Genomic DNA, 27,782 nt, shown 5'->3' with positions numbered 1-27,782 from the left:
ATGGATCTGGTCACGTTCCTGGTGCTCATCCTCTCTTCTCTCCTTCTCCTCTCACTATGGAGACAGAGTTCCAGGACTGGGAGTCTCCCTCCTGGCCCTACTGGTCTCCCAATTATTGGCAATTTCTTTCAGCTAGATGCAAAGAACATCACCCAAACTTTAACGAGTGTAAGTATACCTTATGCTCCCCTAGCACCTTGCAAGGAAAGATAAATCAAACTGTTCTTTTAAAAATTTCTTTTCATTATGAGATTCTAATTATTATTATTTTTATCATCATTATTATTTTAAGATTATAATATATTCCTCCTTCCTTTTTCTCTTTGCAAACACTCCACATTCTCCTTACTGTTCTTTATAAAAATCCCTGACTCATTCTTTTATTAATTACTAAATATAACCTGTATAGTTTGTATAATGTTATTTTTGCATATGTTTTCAGGACTGACCTAAAAGAATATTGAAATCAATGATCATAAAGTTAAAAACCCATAAAGTTGCATTTATTTTCTCCATCAGAAATTGAGGAAAAACTGATTTTCTATTGTGAATTAGAGAAATTTTGGTTCTTTTCATATTATAATAACGTTTGCAAAATTGCAAGAATTATGTATACTTCTTTCCATCTTTATTTTATTGCTGTTTTCCACCTTTTTTCTTTTTGCTAAAAGTCTCTGGAAAAGGGCTCATTACATCATCCACCAGCTCAAGTAGCACTTTAAAGATACGTATTTATTGGCATTAGCGTTTTGAAATGACTTTCTTTGAATGACCGGTGTTGTATTAAGAGAAAATATCTATAGATGTAGAGTAAAACACTAAATAATAGAACTAAACATATTTGATACTATTCACTTTGGCTTTTATTCTGTGAACCAGGCCATGAATGCCTCAGGTTAAGAAATTGTTCTCTTAGCAGATGCCTGTGCTGTGTACACCTTCAGTGCAACCCACTCTCCACATTTGTAGTAAGGATAGATGAACTTAGCTTCCTCATTATGGACTTCCGCTCTTCTTCCCTGGAATAAATTTTACAGGAAAAGCTTTGCAGGTGTTTCTGAAACAGTCATATGAACATTGATACTTACTTTAGTATTGACTGAACATGAAATTAGATTGTGCAGGCATCAACTGATAAAAAAGCCAAGTACCAATATTGAGTATTATTATTATTGTTATTATTATTATTAATTTCATGACCAAATGTTGCCTATGATTCCCCCTCACAGAGTTCTCACCTATTCCCTCTCCCCTTTATTTCTGTGATGGTTCTCCTCATTCTTCCTTCTCCCTTGGATATCAAGTCTCTATAGAATAGGCACATCCTCTCCCACTGTGGTCAGATAAGGTATTTCTCTGCTATATATGCCAGAAGCCTTTGAGCACCCTGTATATGCTATTTAGTTTGTGTCTTAGTCTCTTGGAACATCCAGGGGTCCAAGTTAGTTTACACTGTTATTCTTCCTATGGGGTTGCCATCCCCTTCAGTACGTGCAACCTTCCTCTACTTTTCTTTACTCTTCCTACAGTCCATTGCTTGGCTGTAAGTATCTGCATTTTTCTCAGTAAGCTCCTCATAGAGGTTCTCAGAGTTCCTGTCTGTCAGCACAACAGAACATCAGTAACAGTGTCAGGGTTTGTTGACTGCCCATGGAATGGCAGTCATGAATAATTCATCCCCAGAAAGAATCTGGAAAACTCTTGCCTCAGTTATTGAAACAGGATCAAGAGACCTGCTGAATATTTTGATGTAACATTTCAATGTAATCTAAATATCAACTGTCTGGGTCATCACAGGGTACTTTGTACCTACTGAGAAGTGACAATTACCCATTGCTTTTCTTTCCAATTTTCAGTTCTCAAAAGTCTATGGCCCTGTGTTCACTCTGTACTTTGGCATGAAGCCCACTGTGGTGTTGCATGGGTATGAAGCTGTGAAAGAAGCCTTGATTGATCATGGGGAGGAGTTTTCTGATAGAGGAAGCTTCCCAGTAGGTGAAAAAATTAATAAAGGACTTGGTAAGTGAGTGTGCATGTTCATTTGTGAGCTGGGCAGCATTTACAGTGAAGAAAAAGAAAGAAAGCAAAGGCTACATCTGATCCTGGGGCTCAGACTGGGCCTCTCTAAGGTTATGTCTTTGCAGATGCCCTTTTCTCTTTCTGGGATCACATTGTAGCTTCCATTCCTATTTCTTTAGGAATTTTTTTTAGCCATGGAAATAGATGGAAAGAAATAAGACGGTTTACACTCACAACTCTGCGGAATTTGGGCATGGGAAAAAGGACCATTGAAAACCGTGTTCAAGAGGAAGCACAGTGCCTCGTGGAGGAACTGAGGAAAACCAATGGTGAGGAAAGCTTTGCGTTTTGACTTTTCTATTCTGTTATAGGTTAGAGTACAAAGGATTTAACTTTTCCATTCTGTTATAGGTTAGAGTACAAAGGATTTAACTTTTCCATTCTGTTATAGGTTAGAGTACAAAAGATCTAACTTTTCTATTCTGTTATAGGTTAGATTACAAAGGATTTAACTTCTCCATTCTGTTTATAGGTTAGAGTACAAAGGATCTAACTTTTCCTTTTCTGATCTGGTACTATTCTTTCAGAAATGTTTTTCGTTGCTTTTGAATCAGGTATCATGAACACAGGTTTTATTTCAGTTTTATAAAGAGTTACATCCTTAGCATAAACATATCTTATTTATTGCTGATCATTTCATGAGAATAAATGCTATTGATAATGGTGGCAGTGCCGTTATCCATGCTTTGTTTATGGATCACAAACCAGATGATATTTGTTTTCATTTTGTTGAGCTACTTTGGTCTCCACTATTTCACTGATGTGTCAAGATGTCTTAAATGTTCATTTTCATAGTCCTGGGTACTTATGAATCAAAGTATATTTTTCATTTCTTAGCTGTGTGTAATAGAACTTTATCACAATTTGAAAAATTATCATGATTTTTGTTGTGATTTGTATGTTTTAAGAAATTGCACATGATAGCTTTAATCTGCAAAACATACAAACTTTTTATTATATTTTACTAGATATTTTATTTATTTACATTTCATATGTTATCCCCTTTCCCAATTTCCACCCCCTATCCTATCCTTTTGTTTCTATGAGAGTGTGTCCCCACCCAACCACCAATTCCTGCTTCCCTGCTCTGGCATTCACACATACTGGGGTACTGAGCCTTCTGAGGACCTAGAACCTCTTCTCCCAATGATGCCCAGCATAGTAATCCTCTGCCTCATATTTAGCTGGATCAATGGGCCCAGCTATTGTCGACTTTCTGTTTTATGGTTTAGACCCTGGGAGCTCTGGTTGGTTGATATTGTTCTTCCTATAGGGCTGAAAACCCCTTTAGCTCCTTCAGTCTTTTCTCTAATTCCCCCACTTGGCACCCTGTGATCAGTTCAATGATTGACTGTGAGCATCCATCTCTGTACATGTCAGGATCTGGCAGAGCCTCTCAGGAGACAGCTGTATCACGCTCCAGTCAGCAAGCATTTCTTCGCATCCACAATAGTGTCTGAGTTTGGTGACTGTATATGGGATGGATCACCAGGTGGGACCATCTCTGGAGGGCCTTTCTTTCAGTTTCTGCTCTACACTTTCTGTCCATATTTGCTTCCATGAATATTTTGTTTCCCTTTCTAAGAAGGACTGAAGCACCCACACTTTGGTCTTTCTTCTTCTTGAGCTTCATGCCATCTTTGAATTGTATCTTGAGTATTCCATGCTTTTGGGCTAGTATCCATTTACCAGTGAGTGCAAATCCTCATGTGTTCTTTTTTTTGAGTGTCAGATATTGTCTATAAAAATACATATGTTTTCAGAATACATAAGTTTTCTCAGTGGGAATTTAGGTTTTGTGGAGACAGGAATATCATAAATGTCTTTGATGTCATATTTTTAAAAATTCTTTTATTGGATATATTCTTTATTTACATTTCAAATGTTATCCCCTTTCCCAGTTTGTCTCCTCCCTGGATAGCCTCTAACTTACCCCTCTCCCCAAGCTTCTATGATGGTGTCCCTCCTCTCACCTCCTCACCCTCGATTCCCCTACAATGGGGCATCTATTGAGCCTTTATAGGATCAAGGAATTCTCCTCCTTTTGATGCCTGAAAGGCAATCCATTGGTACATATACAGCTAGATCGGTGTCTACTCCTTGGTTTGTGATTTAGTTCTTGGGAGCTCTGGGGGTCTGGTTGGTTGATATGTTGTTCTTCCTATAAGGTTGCAAACCACTTCAACTCCTTTACTCCTTTCTGTAACTCCTCCATTGGAAACCCCATGCTCAGTCCAATGTTTGGCTGTGAGTATCTGCCTCTGCATTTGTAAGGCTCTGGCAGGGCCTCTCAGGAGACAGCCATATCAGGCTTTTTTCAGCAAGCATTTCTTGGCATCCATGATAGTGTCAGGGTTTGGTGACTCTATATGGGATGAATCCCCACAGTGGTACAGTCTCTGGATGGCCTTTTCTTCCATCTCTTTTCTACATGATATTTACATATTTGCTCCTTACAGTATTTTGTTCCCCCTTCTCAGAAAACTGGTTCACCCACACTTCGGTCTTCATTCTTCTTGAGCTTCATGTGTTCTGTGAATTGTTATCTTGTATATTCTGAGATTTTGGGCTAATATAAACTTAACTTGATTTAGCTTTGCCCTATTTTTTTTTTTATTGAATATCGTCTTCATTTATATTGCCAATGGTAAAACCTTTCCCAATTTTCTCCCCTCCCCAAAGACCCCCAACTCCTCCTCCCACACCCTGCCTCTACGTATATGTCCCTTAACCCGACACACTCCCACTACCCCACCTTGGTTTCCTTTTGTTGGGGCTTCTATTGAGACTTTACCTGACTAAGGACCACTCCTCCCACTGATGTCCAGCAAGGCCTTCCTCTGCCACATTTTTGCCTGGAAACATGTGTACAGCTTGGTTGATGGTTCAGTCCCTGAGAGTCTTGGGGCATCTGGGTGGCCGAAGTCATTGTTCTTCCCATGGGGCTGTAAACCCCTTCAGCTCCTCCGCACTACCCTCCAGCTTCTCCATTGGGGACCCCACACCCAGTCCAATTGTTGGTTGCTAGCTTCTGCCTCTGTATTTGTAAGGCTCTGGCAGGGACCTTCTGGAGACAACCAGGACATGCTCCTTTTGGTATAAGCTTCTTGTCGTAGTATCAGGGTTTGGTGACTGTTTATAGGATGAATAACAAGGTAGGGCAGTCTCTGGGTGGCCTTTACTTCAGGCTCTGCTCCACACATTGTCTCCTTTATTACTCCTGCGAATATTATGTTCCCTTTCTTAGAAGAACCAAAGCACGCTCATTTCAGTCCTCCTTCTTCTTGAGCTTCCTGTGCTCTGTGAATTGTAACTTGTTTATTTTGAGCTTTCGGGCTAACATCCACTTATTAGTGAGTGAATACCATGTGTTTTCTTTTGTGATTGGGTTACCTTGCTCAGGATGACACTTTCTAGTTCCATCCATTTGCCTAAGAATTTCATGAATTCATTGTTTTTAATAGCTGAATAGTACACCATTGTGTGTGTGTGTGTGTATATATATATATATATATATATATATATATATATATATATATATATATATATATATATAAAATCACAGTTTCTGTATCCATCCCTCTGCTGACAGATATCTGGGTTCTTCCAGCTCAGCTTCTGGCTATTATAAATAAGGCAAAAATAAACATAGTGGAGCATGTGTCCTTATTACATGTAGCATCATCTTCTGGGTATATGCCCAGGAGTGGTATAGCTGGGTCTGCAGGTAGTATGATGTCTAATATTCTGAGAAATTGCCAAACTGATTTCCAGAGTGGTTTTACCAGCTTGCAATCCTACCAATAATGGAGAAGTGTTCCTTTCCCCCCACATTCTCTCCAGCATCTGCTGTCCCTTGAGTTTTAGGTCTTAGCCATTCTGATTGGTGTAAGGTGGAATCTCAGAGTTGTTTTGATTTGCATTTCACTGATAACTAAGGATGCTGAACATTTCTTTAGGTGCTTTAGAACCATTCATGTTTCCTCAGTTGAGAATTCCCTGTTTATCTCTGTACCCCATTTTGTAATAGGGTTATCTGATTCTCTGGAGAGTAACTTCTTGAGTTCTTTGCATACATTGGATATTAGCACTCTATCGGATGTAGGGTTAGTATAGATTTTTTTCCCAATTTGTTGTCTTTACCCCATTTTTAATAGGGCTATTTGATTGCTTGGAGTCTAATTTCTTGAGTTCTTTGTGTATATTGGATATTAGCCCTCTATGAGATGTAGAATTGATAAGTATATTTTCACAATCTGTTGTTTGCCATTTTGTCCTATTGACAATGTCCTTTGCCTTAAAGAGGCTTTGCAATTTTATGATGTTTCATTTATCAATACTTGATCTTAGAACATAAGCCATTGATGTTTTGTTTAGGAAAATTTCCCCCGTGCCTATATATTTGGGGCTCTTCCCCACTTTCTTTACTATTAGTTGTAGTGTATCTGGTTTCATGTGGAGGTTCTTGATCCACTTGTATTTGAGCTTTGTACAAGGAGATAATAAGGGATCAATTTGCATTCCTCTTCATGCTGACCATAAGTTTAACCAGTACCCATACAAACGTAACCAAATGACTTGTTTATCTAATCTTGGATTGTTTTCATTAAAACTATCTCATTTTTCTCTAAGTATATTATAGTTCTGTCTTCTGTTGTATATACCATTTCTCTCTGCAGCCACTCTTTTGTCTTAGAGGGTGAGAAGATCTTAATTTGTTGTCATTGTGAATGTTACTCACCCAGGAAATACCTGTCACAGAAGACTCAGGTTATTTGCTTAAATACTGAAGAAACTTTTCTTTAAGTTCTTTCTTAAAAATAAAGTGAAAAGAATATGGAAAATCATATTTGAGTGATATTAATTCATATTAATAGTAAAAGTTATTGCTGTTTCCACATATATTGAATATTCAGTTATTAGAGGACTTTGTAGATAAAATACTAATTAAAATTTCTAATGTACTGTACACATCAACAAGGATAAAGTTCCCTCTTGGTATATTTTAATAACATTTGCAATTGTTTCCCATTCTTCAGGCTCACCCTGTGATCCCACCTTCATCCTGGGCTGTGTTCCATGCAATGTCATCTGCTCCATTATTTTTGGGAATCGTTTTGATTATAAAGATCAGGATTTTCTTATCTTGATGAAAAAACTCAATGAGAATGTCAAGATTCTGAGCACTCCGTGGATACAGGTGTAGAAAAATATTTTTCCTCCTGAAAGCAAACCTGTCACAGGTCAAATTACATGTGGACTAATAGAGATGTAATGGGACCCATGTCCTGCCTAGAGTAGTATGTAAAGGTCATCTGGAAGGGAAGCCTATGTCTTTAGCTAAACAAGAAGAAAAACAAAGGACAAATGCTGTAATGGCTGAAGCTACTTAGCTCCCTGTCTGATGGTTATTTTATCACTGACCTCCAGAGGACTATTAATAGAATTAATTCTATTAATTAATAATAGAATTAATATTATTAAATATTATAGACTTAATTAATTATAGAATTAATTAATATTATTAATTTATAATAGAATTAATACATTGATTTTGAGAATGACATTTAGTCATTCATATAATACTCTTGCAATACCCACAAGTTCTTTTAACATCAACCATTAAGACCTACTAATTCTGGTATTTGGCAGAAATACCTTAATTTAGAAAGATAATAATCTATTAAGAAAAATATGGAATAATTATTCAGGAAGCACTGAGATCATCCAAATGTTTGATGCTTTAGTTTGGATCTTCACTTAAAAGGGAACAGGAATATATGACAATATGAATGGTTTTATAGTGTATTGATCACAATTATCTTCACAATCATTCCTTGTGAAGAATTAACATCTTCTTTCTCCACCTATATAGTAATTATGGACCACAGAGAAGTCAATAAAGTATGCAACTGTTGTCAAAGCATCTTTAAAATAGGCCCACTCACTTCTGTGTTCTCACTTCATGTCAGACGTTGGCTGATTGTAAAGCTTTCTGCAGATAATTAGTTACCCTATTATCTTAACATCCACTGGAATCTAAAATGTGTGAATTTCATTAGTTTATACCATGTGATATTCATATTTATAAAATGAATCAACTCTTATTCAATGTGAACATGAGTCATATATATAACTATAAATCTAGATCATGCTTGTTATATTATTCTATGTTTATATTTTTATTACACCTTATTTATTTAATAAATTGTTTTTTTCTTGTAGTTTTGCAATTCTTTTCCTGTACTCATTGATTATGTTCCAGGAAGTCATAAGACAATAGCTAAAAATTTTGATTATATTAAAACCTACCTTTTGAAGAAAATAAAAGAACATCAAGAATCACTGGATGTTACAAATCCTCGGGATTTTATTGATTATTACCTGATTAAGCAAAAGCAGGTAAAGTTGATATATACCCACTTATTTGATTTTTCAAGTATTTCCTCATTCACTGAATGTTTACATATTTTCCAGACATATATAAAAGCTCAGTCCAGTGTCATTTGAAAAGCAACTTGAATATTTGTTGGGTATCTAAGAACACAAGTTGGATTCAGGAACACATGTAATTAAATTTTTTGAACATATCTTTTAAATAATTTTTTAAAAAGATTTCTTTATTTATTATCTAAATACACAGTAGCTGCCTTCAGACACCCCAGAAGATGGCATCTGATTTCATTAAAAATTGTTGTGAGTCACCCTGTGCTTGCTGGGATGTGAACTCAAGATCTTTGGAAGAGCAGCCAGTGCTATTAAACACTGAGAAATCTCTCTAGCACATTTTAAAGTTTTTCTTAATACAGATTTTACTATTTAGCATGCCATTTACTGATTGTCTTATTTACTTGATTATTGAATGTCTGTAACATTTCTTGTAGGGTAGGTATTTGTATAAGGACTTTTTTCCATTATTTTTCATTCTTGAATATTTCATATATATATATATAAATATAATTAGATATAGCCATATTGAGTCCCCATTTCCTAACCATTTTTCACATATTTTCCCAACAGCAACCCACCCCCAAGTTCACTTTCTTTTGTTTTTTTCTTTTTTCTCAATTTTTTATTAGCTACATTCTTTATTTACATTTCAAATGTTGACCCCTTTCCTGGTCTCTCGCCAAAATCCCATAACCCATCTCCCATCCCCCTGTTTCCCAATCAACCCTCTCCCTTGTCCCTGTCCTGGTATTCCCCTACACTGCGGCATCTTGACTTTCCAGGACCAAAGGCCTCTCCTCCCTCTGATGTCCAACAAGGTCATCCTCTGCTGCTTATGCATCTGGAGCCATGGGTAATTCCTTGTGTACTCTTTGGTTGATGGTTTTGTCACTGGGAGCTCTGGGGGTACTGGGTGGCTCATATTGTTGATCCTCCTATGGTCCTGCAAACCACTTCATTTCCTTGCTTTCTTTCTCTAGCTCCTCCATTGGGGACTCTGTGCTCAGTTCAATGGCTGGCTGAGAGTGTCCCCCTCTGTCTTTGTTATGCACTAGCAGAGCCTTCCAGGTGGCAGCTATATCCAGCTCCTGTCATCAAGCACTTGTGGGCATCCACAGCAGTGTCTGGATTTTGTAACTGTATATGGGACAGATCCCTAGGTGGGGCAGTCTCTGGATTGTCTTTCCCTCACACTCTGCTCCACACTTTGTCTCTGGATCTCCATCTGTGGGTATTTTGTTCCCCCTTCTAAGAAGAACCAGAGTATCCATACTTTGTTCTTTCTACTTCTTGAGTTTCATTTGATTTGTGGATTGTGTCTTGTGTATTCCTAGCTTCTGGGCTACCTTGAGTGCATACCATGTGTGTTCTTTTGTGATTGGGTTACCTCACTCAGGATGATATTTTCCAGTTCCATCCATTTGGTTAAGAATTTCATTAATTCATAATTTTGATAGCTGAGTAGTATTCCATTGTGTAAACACACCACGTTTTCTGCATCCATTTGTCCACTGAGGAACATCTGGGTTCTTTCCAGCTTCTGGCTACTATAAATAAAGCTCCTGTGAACATAGTGGACCATGTGTCCTTACTACATGCTGGAGAAACCTCTGGGTATATGCCCAGGAGTGGTGTTGTAAGGTCCTCTGGTAGTATTATGCCCAGTTTTCTGAAGAACCACCGAATTGATTTCCAGAGTGGTTGTACCAGCTTGCAATCCCACCAGCAGTGGAGAAGTGTTCCTCTTTCTCCACAACCTAGCCAGCACCTCCAGTCTCCTTAATTCTTGATTTTAGGCATTCTGACTGTTGTGAGGTGAAATCTCAGGGTTGTTTTGATTTGCATTTCCCTGATGACTAAGTGTATCGAACTTTTTTTTAGGTGCTTCTTAGTCATTTGATATTTTTCAGTTGAAAATTTTTGTTTAGCTCTGTACCCCATTTTTAATAAGGTTGTTTGATTCTCTGGAGTCTAACTTCTTGATTTTTTGTATATATTGGATATTAGCCCTCTGTCTGAAGTAGGGTTAGAAAAGATCTTTTCCCAATTTTTGGTTGCCGTTTTGCCCTATTGACAGTCTTTTTTTTTTTTTTTTTTTTTTTTTACCTTACAGAAACTTTTATAATTTTATGAGGTCCCATTTGTCAATGTTTGATCTTTGATCATAAGCTATTGGTGTTCTGTTCAGTAAAATTTCCCCTGTGCTCATGTGTGCAAGCTCTTTCTCAGTTTCTTTTCTATTAGTTTTAGTGTATTTGGTTTTATGTGGAGGTCTTTGATCCACCTGTACTTGAGCTTTGTTCAAGGAGATAAGAATGGATTGAACAATAATAATGCAGGGATAAAGGAATGGTTCCTTGCATTCTTCTGCATGCTAACTGCCAGTTGACCCAGCACCATTTGTTGAAGATGTTGTCTTTTTTCTGCTGGATAGTTTTACTCCTTTGATATCAAAGATCAAGAGATGATATGTGTGTGGGTTCATTTCTGGGTCTTCAATTTTATTCCATTGATCTACCTGCCTTTCACTGTACCAATATCATGCAATTTTTACCACTATTGCTCTGTAGTACTGCTTGAGTCCTGGGATACTGATTCCCCCAGAAGTTCTTTTACTGTTGAGAATAGTTTTAACTATCCTGTTTTTTTGTTATTCCAGATGTATTTGAGAGTTGCTCTTTCTAACTCTAAGAAGACCTGAGTTGGAATTTTGATGGGAATTGTATTGAATCTGTCTATTGCTTTTGGCAAGATGGCCATTTTTACTATATTAATCTGGCCAATCCACAAGCTTGAGAGTTCTTTCCATCTTCTGAGGCTTTCTTAGATTTCTTTCTTCAAAGACTTGAAGTTCTTGTTATACAGATTTTTCACTTGTTTGGTTAGAGTCATGACATGACACTTTATATTTTTCATGATAATGTGTACAGTGTCATTTCCCTAATTTATTTCTCAGTCTGTTTATTCTTTGAGTATAAGAAGTAAATAAAAATATATCAATAAAAAATAAAAATGAGGAAAACAAAACAAAACAAAACAAACAAACAAAAGAAGTCGATTGATTTGTTTGAGTTAATTTTATATCCGGCCATTTTGCTAAAGTTATTTGCTGTAGGAGTCCTCTGGTGGAGTTTTTTGTTTCAATTAAGTATACTATCATATCATCTGCAAATAGTGATAATTTAACTTCTTCCTTTCCAATTTGTATCCCTTTGACCTACTTTTTGGCTAATTGCTCTAGCTAGAACTTCAAGTACTATATTGAATAGATATGGAGAGAGAGGGGAGCCTTGTTTAGTCCCTGATTTTAGTGTGATTGCTTCAAGTTTCTCTCCATTTAGTTTGCTGTTGGCTACTTGTTTGCTGTATATTGCTTTTACTATGTTTAGGTATGGGCCTTGACTTCCTGCTCTTTGCAAGACTTTTAACATGAATAGATGCTGAATTTTATCAAGTGCTTTTTCATCATATAATGAAATGACCTTGTGGATTTTTTCTTTGAGTTTGTTTATGTAGTGGATTACATTGATGGATTTCAATATATTGAACCATCCCTTTATCCCCGGGATAAAGCCTACTTGACTGTGCTGAATGATCATTTGATCATTCATGTATTCTTTTGGCAAGAATTTTATTGAGTATTTTTGCATTGATATCTATTAGGGAAATTGGTGTGAAGTTTTCACTCTTTGATTTTTGTTTGGTTTTGGTATCAGTATAATTGTTGCTTAATAGAACATATTTGGTAGTGTTCAGTCTTTTTCTATTGCGTGGAATAATTTGAAGTGTATTAGTGTTAGGTCTTCTTTGAAGGTCTGATAGAATTCTACACTAAGCCCATCTGCTCCTCTGCTTTTTTTGGTTAGAAGATTTTCAATGACTGCTTCTGTTTCTTTAGGGGTTATGTGACTGTTTAGATGGTCTATATTGTCCTGATTTAACTTTGTTATTTGGTAGCTGTCTAGAAAATTGTTCATTTCATCCAGATTTTCCAGTTGTGTTGAGCACAAGCTTTTGTAGTAGGACTCTGATAATTTTGCTTTTAATTTCCTCAGGTTGTGCTGTTGTATCTCCCTTTTCATTTCTGATTTTGTTAATTTGGATACTGTCTCTGTGCCCTCTGGTTAGTCTGGCTAAGGGTTTATCTAACTTGTTGATTTTCTCAAAGAACCAGCTCCTGGTTTTGTTGAATCTTTGTATAGTTATTTTTGTTTCTAATTGGTTGATTTCAGCTCTGACGTCAAATCAGTTTGACGATTTCCTGCTGTCTACTGCTCTTGGGTGTATTAGCTTCTTTTTGTTCTAGAGCATTCAGGTGTGCTGTTAAGCTGTTAGTGTATGCTCTCTCCAGCTTCTTTTTGGAACCACTCAGAGCTATGAGTTTTCCTCATAGCACTGCTTTCATTGTGTACCATGAATTTGTGTATGTTGTGCATTCATTTTCATTAAATTCTAAAAAGACCTTGATTTCTTTCCATATTTCTTCCTTGACCAAGGTATCATTGAGTAGAGCATTGCTTAGATTCCATGTGTATATGGGTTTGTGTTGTTTTTGTTGCTATTGAAGACCACCCTTCCTCTATAGTTATCTGATAGGAGGAACTGGATTCGTTTAATCTTCTTATATCTGTTGAGGTCTGTTTTGTAACGAGTTATATGGTCAGTTTTGGAGAAGGAACCATGAGGTGCTGAGAAAAAAGGTATATTCTTTTGATTTAGGATGAAATGTTCTATAGATATCTGTTAAATCCATTTGGCCCCAAACTTCTGTTAGTTTCCCTGTGTCTTTTACTTTGATTTTCCCTGATCTTTCCATTGAGGAGAGTGGAATGTTTAAGTCACCCACAATTATTGTGTGGGGTGGTATGTGTGCTTTTAGCTTTAGTCAAGTTTCTTTTACAAATGAGGGTGCCCTTGTATTTGAAGCATAGATGTTCAGAGTTGAGAGTACGTTTTGGTAGATTTTTTTTCTTTGATGAGTATGAGATGTCCTTTCTTGTCTTTTTTGATGACTTTTGGTTGAATGTCAATTTTATCCGATATTAGAATGCCTACTCCAGCTTGTTTCCTTGAACCATTTGCTTGGAAAATTGTTTTCCAGCCTTTTACTCTGAGGTAGTATTGGTGTTTGACACTGAGGTGAATTTCATGTATGCGGCAAAATGCTGGGTCCTGTTTATGTATCCAGTCTGTTAGCGTATGTCTTTTTATTGGGGAATAGAGTCCATTAATATTAAGAGATATTAGGGAATAGTGATTGTTGCTTCATGTTATTTTTGATGTTATTTTTATGTTTGTGCAGTTATCTTCTTTAGGGATTTTGAAAGAAGATTACTATCTTGCCTTTTCTAGGGTGCAGTTGCCCTCCTTATATTGGTGTCTTTCATCTATTATCCTTTGTAGGACTGGATATGTGGAAAGATATTTTGTAAATTTGTTTTTAATCACAGAATATCTTGGCTTCTCCATCTATGGTAACTGAGAATTTTGCTGGGTATAGTAGTCTGGGCTGGCATTTGTTTTCTCTTAGGGTTTATATGAGATCTGCCTAAGATCTTGTTTTCATGGTCTCAGTTGAGAAGTCTGGTATAATTCTGATAGGTCTTCTTTTTATGTTGCTTAGCCTTTTTACTTACTGCTTTCAATATTCTTTCTTTGTTTAGTGCATTTGGTGTTTTGATTATTATATGATGGAAGCAGTTTCTGTTCTGGTCCAGTCTGTTTAGAGTTCTGTTGGTTTCTTGTATGTTCATGTTCATCTCTCTCTTTAGGTCAGGGAAGTTTTCTTCTATAATTTTGTTGAAGATATTTACTGGTCCTTTTAGTTGCAAATATTCACTCTCTTCTATAACTATAATCCTTAGGTTTGGTCTTCTCATTGTGTCCTGGATTTCTTGGATGGTTTGGATTACAAGCTTTTTGCATTTTGTATTTTTTTGACTGTTGAGTCAATACTTTCTATTGGTATCTTCAGCACCTGAGATTCTTTCTTCTAACTCTTGTATTCTGTTATTGATGCTTGCATCTATGACTCCTGATTTCTTTACTTCCAAGGTTTTCTATCTCCAGACTCATTCCCCTTTGTTATTTCTTCATTGTTTCTACTTCTGTTTTTAGATCCTGGATGTTTTGTTCAGTGTTCCTTCACCTGTATTTTTGTGTTTCCCTGTATTTCTTTAAGGGATTTTTGTGTTTCCTTTTTAAGGGCTTCTACCTGTTGACTTGTGCTCTCCTGTATTTCTTTCAGTGAGTTATTTATGTCCTTCTTGAAATCCTCTATCAGCATCATGAGAAGATTTTAAATCCAGATCTTGCTTTTCTGTTGTTTTGGAGTATCCAGGACTTGTTGTCAGAGAACTTGTTTCAGATGGTGCCATGTTGCCTTGGTTTCTGTTCGTAATATTTGTGTGTTTGCCTTTTGCCATCTATTTATCTCTGGTGTTAGCTGGTATTGGTGTCTCTGACTGTGGCCTATCTGTCATGCAAGCATCTCTTATCTGTGCTCCTGGGAGATCCTTTCTTTCTTTGTACACAGGTATGTAGGTACTCCTGCAAGACCTGCTCTCTTATAGTTGCATTTGGGTATGTAGCTCTGTGGCCCTGATTAGCCCTGAGTGAGGGCAGAAATCCAAAAACTCCTGTTCCAGGCTGCTCCTAGGCTCTTGTATTCTCGGGGTTTCTGTCTGTTTCCTCTGAGCAGCAGGGATTGTTCTATCTGTGCTGTCTCGTCTCTCTGCACTCCTGAGTGGTTAGCTACCTCTCTGTGACACTTAGATATGGTGTGCTGTGGTAGAGTATGGTCCCAATCTGGAGACATAAACCAGAAGGCTCTTACATGAGGCTTCTAGATGTGATCCTTTGAGCAGCAAGGGAGGTCCTACCCATGCTGACTACCCTTTTCACACTCCTGGGTGGTCAGCTATCTCCCTGTGCCAACTGGATATGGCGTACTGTGGCAGAGTTTGGTCCCAAGCCAGAGACAGAAGCTGGAAGGCTTCAGCAAGAGGGTTCTGGACGTGATCCTCTAAGTTGTGGGGGTGGTTCTATCTGTCCTATCAGTCTTCTCTGCACTCCTGAGTTGTTAGCTACCTCCTTGTACCACTTGGGTATGGCACACTGTGGCAGAGGATGGCCCCAAGCACTCTTTCTTTCTTTTCTTGCTTCATTGTTTCCACCTTTCTTCCTCCCCCTCTTTCTCTTTCTGTCTCTCTCTTTCTCCTTCTTTCTTTTGCTAACCACTAATTCCAATAAATGTTCCCCATATGTGCATTGAGTCATTCACTACTACATCATGGAAAATCTCTCAGTAGCCATATATTCAAAGTTAAGATTCTTTCTTCCATCTAGTTATTATTTTCCAATAGCATTTGTGTAAAAAAAAATGTCCTAAATCGCCCTTTCCCAATTGCTGCTGGTAGTTTGAGTGGTGTAATTTTATTCAGGTCTGTGTCATGTGCAAAAGGTTGCATTTTAATGTTCTTCTCCCCATCCTCTTGTTTTTATAGACCTTAGCAGGAAGATGGAATTGATATAGATGTTAGATTTAAGGCTATGTATGAGGTCTCTTATTTTTTGCACTTTTATGATTTACACATATCTGGATAGACTTCTAATCTGCAAAAACAGCTTCTTGGACATAAATTTATAACAGTCCATGATTAAACATAAACATATACACAGCAGCTGGACAATGTGATCATTAACAAAATAATATCATTACATTGTAACCTAGAGTCTCTGACCTCTTCATCCATGGACTCTTTCTTTTTACCAGGAACACATTTCTGGGTATGAAATTCCCTACTGCAGGCTTTAAAACTAATCAGAAAGTGGTTAGGTACCTTGTAATAGTCATACTTTATTGCAACAGAGCAGATCCAGGATCCTGACTTGATCTGACAAGGGATAAAGCCCAGAGGTTCCAGATTCAAAGTAGGAATGAGATATGACCCTGTGTGAGGTTCACAGGTGAGGTAGAAGTTTCTCAGTCCTTCCTTGGTAGTGGAAGTTATGGATCTGAATGGAAGTCAAAGCTATTCTGGACTAAGAAACACAGAGAGCAGGAGTTGAATAATTCAGTACAAGTTGCCATGAACAAGATTATTTTTATATTCAGTGAGATAAATCTGAGTCAATTAGGAAAGGAGCATAATAGTAGAGATATAGTAGAAAATGAACTGAAAACCAGCCAACCAAAATTAAGATAACCAGGAAGCAAGTGTAAGTCAGTCTTATTGTCTTTACTGCCACCAATACTTTATATTGAGTGCCTATGAACAATCACCCAGGATCACAAGTTAATTTTGTTTGGAAAAAAATGCCTAGGTATGGCAGATACTTTATTGTTTGCAGTAAAAAATCTCCTAGTTATGTGGAATGTGTGCCTGTAATACTGACATACATATATGATCATTTTAATTTAACAGTGAAAGCTTAATATCATTTAAAACTTTCTCTGAAATGACTGTTGTGAGTTCAAATTCTGACCTCTGTGAACACCAATGTTTTGTGCTCTGGAATGTAAACTATGAGGAAGACATCCTTGTAAAGAATATTTAAGATGAAATCAATGAAGATCGCACGGATTATTTAAGTAATTTAAATCCTTGGATTTGATTGGCAATGAAATAAGAAGGCATAGTATGTGATCAACTTGCATCCACACACACTGCTGAGAAGACTTAGAAACATAGCCATAGTCTGGTGTGCAACATTCAGTGACTAGAAATTAAAATGAGTAATAAAAGCATTAAAAGATAACAAACTCTATCATTGCTCTAGAGAAGAGACTTGTGAAGGTTTTCCTATGTAGGTTCAGCTGGTGGGTATTTTAGTTTCAGTAGAATGAACATATTTAGCCACAATCATTTGTCACCATCTTTCTCTCTAAAAATAGACAACTGGATTTGATGTGACCTCATAAAAATGTATGAGTGCAGGTGCAGGGCCTGATTTCTCTTTCATACCATACTTTGGTGTTTGAAAAAGAGAATTAGAATTGAAGAAGGTTTGTTTTTACTAGTCTTTCTCAACTATTTTCCCTTGTATGGCCTACATTATTAGGCCTTCTGCAATAAAAACAACATGGAATATATGGCTTCTTATGATTTTCCAGACTATCAACCAGAAAAATAAAATAAAATGAATTCCTTGAAAAAGAAAAACAGCTCCTGATGTAATATGACAAAGTGAGGTGTGTGTCTTTGTTTAGCAGACAGTAACATAGAGAAAGTCATTTACTAGTGCTAATAGTTTTATTACACAGTATTAGACACTCTAGTGTTATCAGTTTTTAAATTAGGTGTAACTTCCCACAGTTACATTGAATGGGTTACCTGGAAGGGAAGCTGGGAATGTATAGGAAGGCAGGTGAAAAGAGATAAAGTTTATTTAACTCCAGTGCAAACAGTATGGATTATAGACTAGTCACCTGCTGTTCAAGCTCTCAAAGATTAACAGAGGTCTCCAAATATATAAGCAGGGAAAACCCTTCCCTCAAAGGCTGGAAACTTCTCCACAGAACCAGTTGCTCTACAGGTGGCTTGTATCTCTCAGGAATCTGCAGGTCCATGAAGAACAATGGGCTTCACCTTGGCCTGAGCACTCCATCTGAGGTGGAGGCGATTATGGCTAACACAGGAGTTCCCACTCAAAGTCTGGGAGAGGAACTTCACATTGGTTGATGACATGTTCCTGCCAGGTTGGCATGGCATCCCAATAAGCCTCTCTTCAATTAGGGTATATGAATACTGATATACTGACCAAACATCCATGATGACATCCCTATTATATATTATCTGCTCAGCTTTATTCCTCATTTTGAAAATTGCATTATTTATACTCTCTTCTTTATCACATTTGAGCAATATTGAGTCCAAAAATTTTTGAACAAAGATATGAGAAATTTGTAATATAAGCCTGTAACATCTAGCATCATGTGTGCCCATTTTCTAAATTCTATTGATTTAAATCTGTTATGAATCTCTTAAAGAAAGAGCAAGTTTATTTAATTCCAGTGCAAACAGTATGGGCTATAGACTAGTTATAGTATAACAGAGAACTCCCAAATTGTTAGAGTCAAATGTCTTTGAATTTTTCTCACTATTTTAGCATATGGAACTTTGTTTTTAATGAATGAACAAAAATATCATTTACATCTTTTTAAGTGTTAAAGGTCAAGCATTTTGCAATGAAGCTGAGGGCAATCCTGTAGGAGGACCAGCAGTCTCAATTAATCTGGATCCCTGGGATCTCTCAAACACTGTGACACCAAACAGGCAGAATACAACAGCTGATATGAGGCCCCTAACACATATACAATAGAGGAATGCTGGGTCTGTGTTCATTCAGAGATGATGCACCTAATGCTCAAGAGACTGGAGACTCCAGAGAGTTTAGCAGTCAGGTGGGGTGGGAGTAGAGATATACATGTGGAGATGGGGGGGGTAGGGGTGGGAGGAGGGAGGTATGGGATGCAAAACAGTTGGAGCCTGGACAGGGTTGGTGTGGTAGGGAATAAAATATGGAGTGTACAAAATAATTAATAAACATATTCCAAAAAGAAAGAAAATAGCATTGTACAAATTTAGGTGTAGAGTATCAATGAATTCAAGCAAAAAAAAAATAAGGGTGTGGGAAATGAAATTTCTCTGTATCAGTCTCAGCAATGCTGTGCTACTTCTGGAACTATCTTTTTCAAGTTCTGTGTTGGCAATAATAGAAAATGGTCTGATATTGTAGAGTCATTGTTGTCATAGGTGGTAATAAACAATTTACCAGATAAACACATCAAATAATTCTTAGGAAAACCACAACCAACACTCAGAGTTTACACTTGAAAACTTATCAACCACTGTGAGTGATTTGTTTGGTGCTGGGACGGAGACAACAAGCACAACACTGAGATATGCTCTCTTGCTCCTGATGAAGTATCCAGAAGTCACAGGTAAGGACACAGATGGCTAATCATAGTATTCTTATAGGATGCTGGGAAGACATTGTTAGTGTTCTGTGTATTATTGTTAGAGACACATCAGTCGTTAACCTGCTCTGTAACTAGTCAGAGAGTGGATCAGTAAGAGGAATGAACAACTTTAGATGTAGGAAAAGGAATCAAATGATCAGCATGTTCCTTGGGAGATAATTAGTCACAGGCATTGCCAGCTTTCTTCGGCTTGTTTTAGCTATACATTTAATCCCCAAATTAGGTTTTCAGAGCACCAAGCTTTTGCACTTACATTTTTCCTAAGAAATCTAGTTCTGGTGTACAGAGGTAAAAACTTACTTTACTGAAACATACATACAAATCCTGAAATTTCCTGAGCCTACCTGAAATAATGTCCAATCTGAGGAATGAAAATGAGTCAATTCATTAGAATGCTATATCCATATGGGCAATACTTGTAGAAAAAGGAATGTCATTATTTCAAAAGTTCATTTCCATGCAACTTCTGTTGAACATGTTTTATCCAGTTGTACCAATAGCATTTATTTAAAAATAATAATATTTTAGAAATGCACTTTTATTTTTTGTATTTATAGTACATGCTAAGTTATATATTATGCTTATGAATATTTGTTCACTTAAAAGTTAAAAAATGTATTACTGGCTGAAAATGAATTTTTCCTATGACATGTGATCAGATAACTTAAAATATTACATATGCATTTAGTGGTATGTATGCAGTTTTGATGCTTTCATTAGTATAACATCTGCAGATAGCAACAAAGAAAATAACAAGGTGGGAACAGTCTTTGTTCTTAAATTTTGATACCAGAATAATTACAGCACTAGTGAGTACTCTCTTAATTTCTTCCAAAGCAGAGGTGGTCCCCTCTGTTTCCTCTTCAAAAGGGATTGTGTCTCCAGGAGATAGCATATGTATGGGCCTACATGAAAGCTACCATATATAATTTTCATTAAAGTAACACTAGCATAAACATGAATAACATTTAGTCTTAAAAGGTAGGAGGAAATGAAAATGGTAAATGACCAAGAAAGCCTCACAAAAATACAGAAATAGAATAGTGTAATGAGGCATGAGGAAAAATGGAGCAGGGCAGATGACACTGTAACAAAGATATCAGATGAACATGTAAGGTATATTTCTACAACCACAGTATGGATATTGGTTGAAAACAAGGAGTCAACATAGGGTTTTGAAATGATTATAAAAGGAGTATCTTCTTGCCAGGGCCCCTTCTCTTTCACAATCCTACAGTGACTGAGTTCCCCCCATGGAGGAAGTCAGAATTGCTCTTAAAAGTGAATGTAAAAAGCCCTGTGTTAAAATATTTCCAGTGGTTGACAGAGAACGAATAGGGATAAAAATGGGACCGATGATTGTGTTTTAGTCCCAGAATTGAGAGGATCAGAGAACCTTTCTTCAATTTGTTTATGAATTTCAGGGTCAAGATCTATCTTTTACTTATTATCTGTAATGATATCTACAGTGTATCATCTTAATAGAAGTCTCCAAATACTCTACAGAGTGAAAAGAATTAAATCACTAACCCAAGAATCAGTCATGGAGTTTCAGAACACTAGGACTGAATATAAGCATAACATACTTTAGGGAGATCCCTGAGTCACATGTAAATTTGCTGTGAGACTGCTAAGCAAAAATGTAGGCCTCAACCTCAGTGTTGTATCAACTTTCCTTTCTTCATGAAACACTTGAGAATATTTTTGTCTCTGAAGCAGGGTCAAGGAAGTCATGGGCTCCAGGAATTTGAACAGCCCACATGGGATAAGATTATAATATAGGTTTCTTGGCACAAGATTTACAAAGCTCTCTATTCTATATTTATCATGTGGATACTGCATATATGAACAGAGATTGAGGGACAAATGAGAAGTCATATGTGGTCTGATGCCCATATCCACCAAGCTTTTAGTCTAAGAGCTATGGATTTAGAAACTTAGAAGCTGTTGTAACTCATAAAATGGCAGACTACAAACTAAATAGAAAAAACTCCAATCAAAATGTCTGCTACTAATAGAAGAAGTCAGGGTTTCTATTCCTGCACAAACATCATGACCAAGAAGCAAGTTGGGGAGGAAAGGGTTTATTGAGCTTACACTTCCACATTGCAGTTCATCACTAAAGGAAGTCAGGACTGGAACTCAAGCAGGTCAGGAAGCAAGAGCTGATGCAGAGGCCATGGATGGATGTTTCTTACTGGCTTGCACAGTCTGCTCTCTTATAGAACCCAAGAGCACCAGCCCAAAGGTGGTACCACCCACAAGGTGCCCTCCCCACCTGATCACTAATTGAGAAAATGCCTCATAACTGGATCTCATGGAGGCACTTCCCCAACTGAAACTCCTTTCTCTGTGATAACTCCAGCCTGTGTCAAGTTGACACATGAAACTAGCCAGTACAGAAGATAATCATAATTTTCATGATAGAGGATATTTATATACCATTAATTAATCTCAGTGAAAATTGGAATGACTAATCCTGAAAACCAACACATTGTTCATGAAGTAACAGGAAGTGTCTGCCTGTATGTGTATGTTTGTTTTATTTGTAGATGTCTTTTAATATATGGCATATAATTATAACTCAGATTTTCATTTTTGCAACAGAGGATATTAGATATTTCATATAAATGAGTATATAGGAAACATTAATTATTTACAAGTGTGGTAATTTTATTTATTTTTTATTTATTTTTATTTTTTATTTTTTTATTGAATTTTTTTTTTTTTTACATTTCAAATGATTTCCCCTTTTCTAGGTCCCCACTCCCCACAAGTCCCATAAGCCCTCTTCCCTTCCCGTGTTCCTCCATCTACCCCTTCCCGCTTCCCTGTTCTGGAATTCCCCTATACTCTTGCACTGAGTCTTTCCAGAACCAGGGGCCACTCCTCCATTCTTTTTGGACATCATTTAATATGTGGATTATGTCTTGGGTATTCAAAGTTTCAAATTATACAAAAGCAACTGTATAATTTGAAATTGTCCTGTTTTGTGCATCATATTACATTAAATTTCTCACACACACACATAGGTACACACACAGGCATACACACACATACATAGACAAACACACACACACAAGATTTTTTAAGGATATTGTATTATGACAAAAATTCAGTGTTTGATTTCTATTTGTTCTTTATCAGCATATGTTATGACAGTTAATTGTATTGTTTTGCTATTTGAAATATTTACTTAATTCTATTTTATTTGCTCTTATAAATACATACTGATATATCATAACAGCTATTTGTAAGATACTGGTATTTATTTATATGTAGCATCTCTGCATGTCTTAATGTACTCCTTGATACAAAATTCATTTATAGTGTTATTGAAGCACGTTTTGTGCATCATGTAGTCATGTACTGTGATAAACATCATACATCTTTCTCATTTCCCCTCTTTTTACTGTGACTAACCAGCTAAAGTTCAGGAAGAGATACACCGTGTGATTGGCAAACATCGCATCCCTTGCATGCAGGACAGGAGCCACATGCCCTACACAGATGCCATGATTCATGAGGTCCAGAGGTTCATTGACCTCCTCCCTACCAACCTGCCACATGCAGTGACCTGTGACATTAAGTTCAGGAACTACTTCATCCCCAAGGTAGGCTTTTCTCTGCTGCACCTCTATGCTCTGTGCTCCAGTCTTCTGTCACACTGTCCCGTTGATTCCTACATTCTTTCTGCTCACTCTTTCATGATGATCCATCCCTGTGAATTGAGGATATGATTGAATATTCCCCCTCCTTTTTTTCTTATTCTTGATCTGTGCTTGAACTTTTCACTCCTACTATACTCACCCTGTTCTTTGATAGTACACATGTCCAATTGTCCCCCTTTATTATATATTTTTTTTGCTTAGACTGTGAGATTCCAGTTAGGGATGCTATAAATTCCCACATACCTTCTTATATATCTTGAAATTTGTTTATGTATTCACTTTATTTGAACTATGAGATCCCCATGTAGAGATCCTATGTGCATTCCCACATAACTTCTTATGTTCCTTGCATTTTTTAAGCCTTCCTCTTGCTGCCCATTTTCCCGTTCATATTGCTTTGCCTCATGCTTGAATCCTGCAACCACTATTGTCCTATCTACTTTCATTTCACCCATATTCTACTAGCCCTCATGACTCCTCCATTGACAATGACCTGAATTTATCTACCTAGCTTCCTCATATACTTTCAGTTAAAAACAGAAAGAAAAGAAATGGTTTAAAGTAAGTATCTCATGTGAGAGAAAACATATAGCATTTGTATCTTTGAGCTGGGTGACTTCACTAAGTATAATTTTTTTTCTCGTGAGCATGAGAAATGTTTTTGTCTTTTGGGTAAAGTCATGCCTGCATTTCTGGGATTAAACCAGCTTGGTTGTGATTAATAATGTTTTTGATATGACTTTTGTAAGTGTAACTTTTATTCACTTGATGTAATTGTTATCTAGGCTTACTTCTCAATACACTCATTCTTTCTAGTTCTTTTTGAACTCAGGTTGACTGGTTCAATTAAGTTTTTCTGGCCCAAACTCCTCTCCAAACTGACTGATTAAATCTGGGTTTTCTTAGATTCTCACTGAATTACTCTGCTTGGCCTCAAACTAACTCTGGTTATCTGTGATAATCTTCTGGCTCTTTCTTATTCTCTAACTCAATCGGTCTTTATATGTGTCTGACTTTTTCTTCTTGTAACCTGCCTTTGTTAATCTGTCCCTGTAAAAAGTTGCTTCCTGTATTTCACAAATTGAAATGCTGTGAATTCTACTCCTATCCCCTGCCTTTCAGCTCAATGAGTTAGCTGGACTGATTGACTAGAACTCAGAGATTTACATGTCTCTGTCTCCTGAGTGCTGGGTTTAAAGGTGTGTACCACCACACCTGGACCTAAGCTGTTCTTTACCTGAAACTTACTCTATACTATGCTGGCCTTGAACTGAGAACTTTGCTTGCCTTTAGCCCCTGGATTAAAGGCATATTTGTATGCCAAGTCTGTGTGTCCAGATCACACAGACCTAGAAGATGATTGCATATGATCTCTTGCCATAGCAGTCACATTGCTGGATTAAAATTCCTCTTCAGATGATTATTTCAGTACTCAATACTGACCTAAAATTGGACTCAAGGCACTTTAGGAACATCACTGTCACTGGCCTCACACTCTACCTATGCTCTGCCTGTCAGAACTGTCCCTGATATTATTTATACTTAACCTTTTCTATGGAACAGAAGGTTGAACTTTGTTATTTCCCATTTTTCTAACATGCCATGATGTCTTAGTAATGTGCTTGTTTGTTACTCTTCTGTGTGTCATTGCAGGGAACAACAGTACTAACATCACTCTCATCAGTGCTGCATGACAGCAAGGAGTTTCCCAACCCAGAGATGTTTGACCCTGGACACTTTCTAGATAAGAATGGAAACTTTAAGAAAAGTAACTATTTCATGCCTTTCTCAGCAGGTAATATAAACTCATTACCATGGTTCCAGTGGCATGCAGATCTATGGGGACTTACAAAGTGACTCCACAGAGGCTGATAGATTTTCAGTCTGTGAATGATCAGTAGCATGACTTGCATTGTCCATGCACTCCTCTTTATGAGGACCACCCTCTCGGTCAGGCTACGTAAATGAGGCTTTTGATTGTTCAGAAATTGAGAAACCTAGAGTAAAGGGGATTTGTTTTCTTCCTTTAGGTACATCACAAAAATACCAATGATACCATCTTAAAAACCAAAATTCATTTATACTTTTCTTACTCCCCATGAACATGAAGACTTCGTTGTAATTTAAGTTCATGTCTTTGACCTTACTTATCTCCAGGCTGAACATTAAGCTATGTATCAAAAACCACAGAACAGTACTAAGGGGCCTAAAGCATGTTTGGGAAACAGATGACTGAGTACTTCACATTAATGTAGTTGGACTAATGCATGTGAGATTGTCACATGTATCAGAACTGGAGCATTGTTGGGAAGAAGTTCACATCTTGCTCTTTCATACATCACACTTTGTAGAAAACATAGAGCATCATTCTCATCAAAGATGTCTAGCTTCCTCAAAGGGCATAGGTCACAAAAATATTCAAAAGAAAATGGGGGATCATTTCACTGAAGTGCCCTAACCACTGTAACAGAACAATTTCTCTCTGTTCATCATCACCTTGTTATGATGGAGACATTTAAGACATGCCATGATGCCCTGCAGTGTCCTCAGGGCTCCTCCTCCCCAAAATTAGGTTATGAACAATGGTTATAGAATATATTTCTGAAATATACATGAATCCTTAGTTTTAAGATCTTTATTAAAAATTAATAATCTCCCGTCCACATCTTCCCTCGTGCTTTGAATACAGGTATAATCAAACACATCTATTGGATAAATATTTTTGAATGATATGTTCCTTAATACTATATGATAGTTGAAAATGACCCTCTCTGTCCATTTGTCTAAAAAGTTTTCCCTTTATCTATTTACACACATGCTCTTTAACTCAGCAGTTAGTGTTTTTGTCTTGTATTTGTACCAGTGCATCTCAGGTTAACACTTGTATAGAAGGAATAATTATCTTTTTTGGAATTTCCCTCCCAGGAAAACGGGTGTGTGCAGGAGAGGGCATGGCCCGCATGGAGCTATTTTTAGTCCTGACCACGATCTTGCAGAACTTTAAGCTGAAATCTCTCGTTCATCCAAAGGACATCGATACATCTGCAGTGTTAAATGGATTTGCATCTGTACCACCATTTTATGAGCTGTGCTTTATTCCTCTCTAAAGAGATCAAATTGCCTGGCTCCTGATAGGCTTTCCTTTCTCCCATCAAATAGCTCCTATATTCCTCAAGATTCATGAAATATCCATATTCCATTTTCCAGTTTCTCGAGTCACTGCACACATATATTTGCACATCCCTATTCTCTGTAGTACTCTTCTCTCCCTTATGTCTATGCATATCTAAATTTGACTTCTTAATGTGCTTTATTTCCAGTCCCATGTAATTATCTTATTATAATTCACAGTAAATTTTCTTCCTTATACTTTCAATAATAAGATCGTTTGATTGATGTGTCTTTGCTCAGTGTTTCATTATAATTCAGGCTAGAAACAATACATTGTATATTCTCAAACTATGACACTGTTCCATACAATGGGGACAGAGAATGGAAAATGTGAGCGCTGGGGATCAGCTTTGGTGCCTTTTTTCATCCATGTCATTACAGCCTAAGTACTCAAATTTGTCTCCAGGTCATATCTCAAATTCAAAGCATATTGACATATACTCATTATACCAGAACTTATTAGGCAGACAGAGGAACATCCCTTGAGATTCCTGGTCACTCATACTAGCTTAATAGCCATGCCAGAGAGGCACACTGTCTCACAAAAATGATGAGAATTTCCTGAGAAACAGTACCCAAGTTTTACTTCTGGCCTCTACAGAGATATGACTGTGTTCTCAAACATGCAACTAGTCATGTACACACTCTTTTCCTTTTCTCCGACACAGAAGAGAATGTGGAAGGGAGGATTATAATAAAGGTCTTTTACTGAGTGTTAACTATAGTCACTGGCAGTATTTGTATTTGAAACAGATCAACTATGATCAGAAGCAGAAGCACTCTGTAGATAAACATAGTAAAGACAAGTCACAGGCAGGAATAGCAATGCATGTTGGTGTTTGTGCCTGGGGTTGCTTTGAACAACAACAACAACAACAACAACTACTACTACTACTACTACCACTACTACAGCAAACCTTTTAATGTTTTTTCTTTTTATATTCTTTCTTCACACAGTACATCCTCAATGCAGACTCCCCCCATTCCAATTCTCCTAGTGCCTCCACTACCATCCTTTTAAACTAGATCTATTGCTCCTCCATTTCCCTTCAGAAAATAGAAGACTTCCCAGGGATATCAACTAAACATTGCATAACAAGATGTGATAAAACTAGTCACAAAGCTTCATATCACAGTTCGATTCAGCAACCCAGGAGGAGGAAAGGGTCCAAAGAGCAGATAGAAGAGGCAGAGACACCCAAACTCCCCTTGTTAGGAGGCCAAAAAAAACCTACTAAGCTGTACAACTGCATCATGTATGCAGAGGATCTAGTGCAGACCTATACAGTATTTGCTTCAGTCTATGTCAGCTACTCTCTGCCCTGCTTATTTGATTGTGTATCTGTGTTCTAATGATTTTTTTTTTGTAAATATGTACTTTCAGGACTGACCACTTGGTATTTGTGCTGGTTAGTCTTTTTAAAAAC

The 27,782-nt window shown here is 37.1% G+C and overlaps 1 protein-coding gene across 3 annotated transcripts; it reads left to right on the top strand.

The window, feature by feature from the left end:
- Positions 1 to 26,291, top strand: LOC127677138 (cytochrome P450 2C6). 3 transcript variants are annotated; one of them, XM_052172349.1, is made up of 9 exons: positions 1 to 168; positions 1,857 to 2,019; positions 2,199 to 2,348; positions 7,119 to 7,279; positions 8,305 to 8,481; positions 19,333 to 19,474; positions 22,940 to 23,127; positions 24,838 to 24,979; positions 26,110 to 26,291. In XM_052172349.1, exons 1-9 carry the CDS (start codon positions 1 to 3, stop codon positions 26,289 to 26,291), a joined length of 1,473 nt encoding a protein of 490 aa, XP_052028309.1. The 3 variants fall into 3 exon arrangements, with proteins under 3 accessions (XP_052028309.1, XP_052028310.1, XP_052028311.1); XM_052172350.1 differs by lacking the exon at positions 2,199 to 2,348; XM_052172351.1 differs by lacking the exon at positions 8,305 to 8,481.
- Positions 26,292 to 27,782: the final 1,491 nt, after the last annotated feature.

Source organism: Apodemus sylvaticus, chromosome 1, assembly GCF_947179515.1.
Source record: "Apodemus sylvaticus chromosome 1, mApoSyl1.1, whole genome shotgun sequence".
NCBI lineage: Eukaryota > Metazoa > Chordata > Mammalia > Rodentia > Muridae > Apodemus > Apodemus sylvaticus.
The sequence above is the reverse complement of the archived record's forward strand: the minus strand, read 5'-3'. Positions and strand labels throughout refer to the sequence as shown.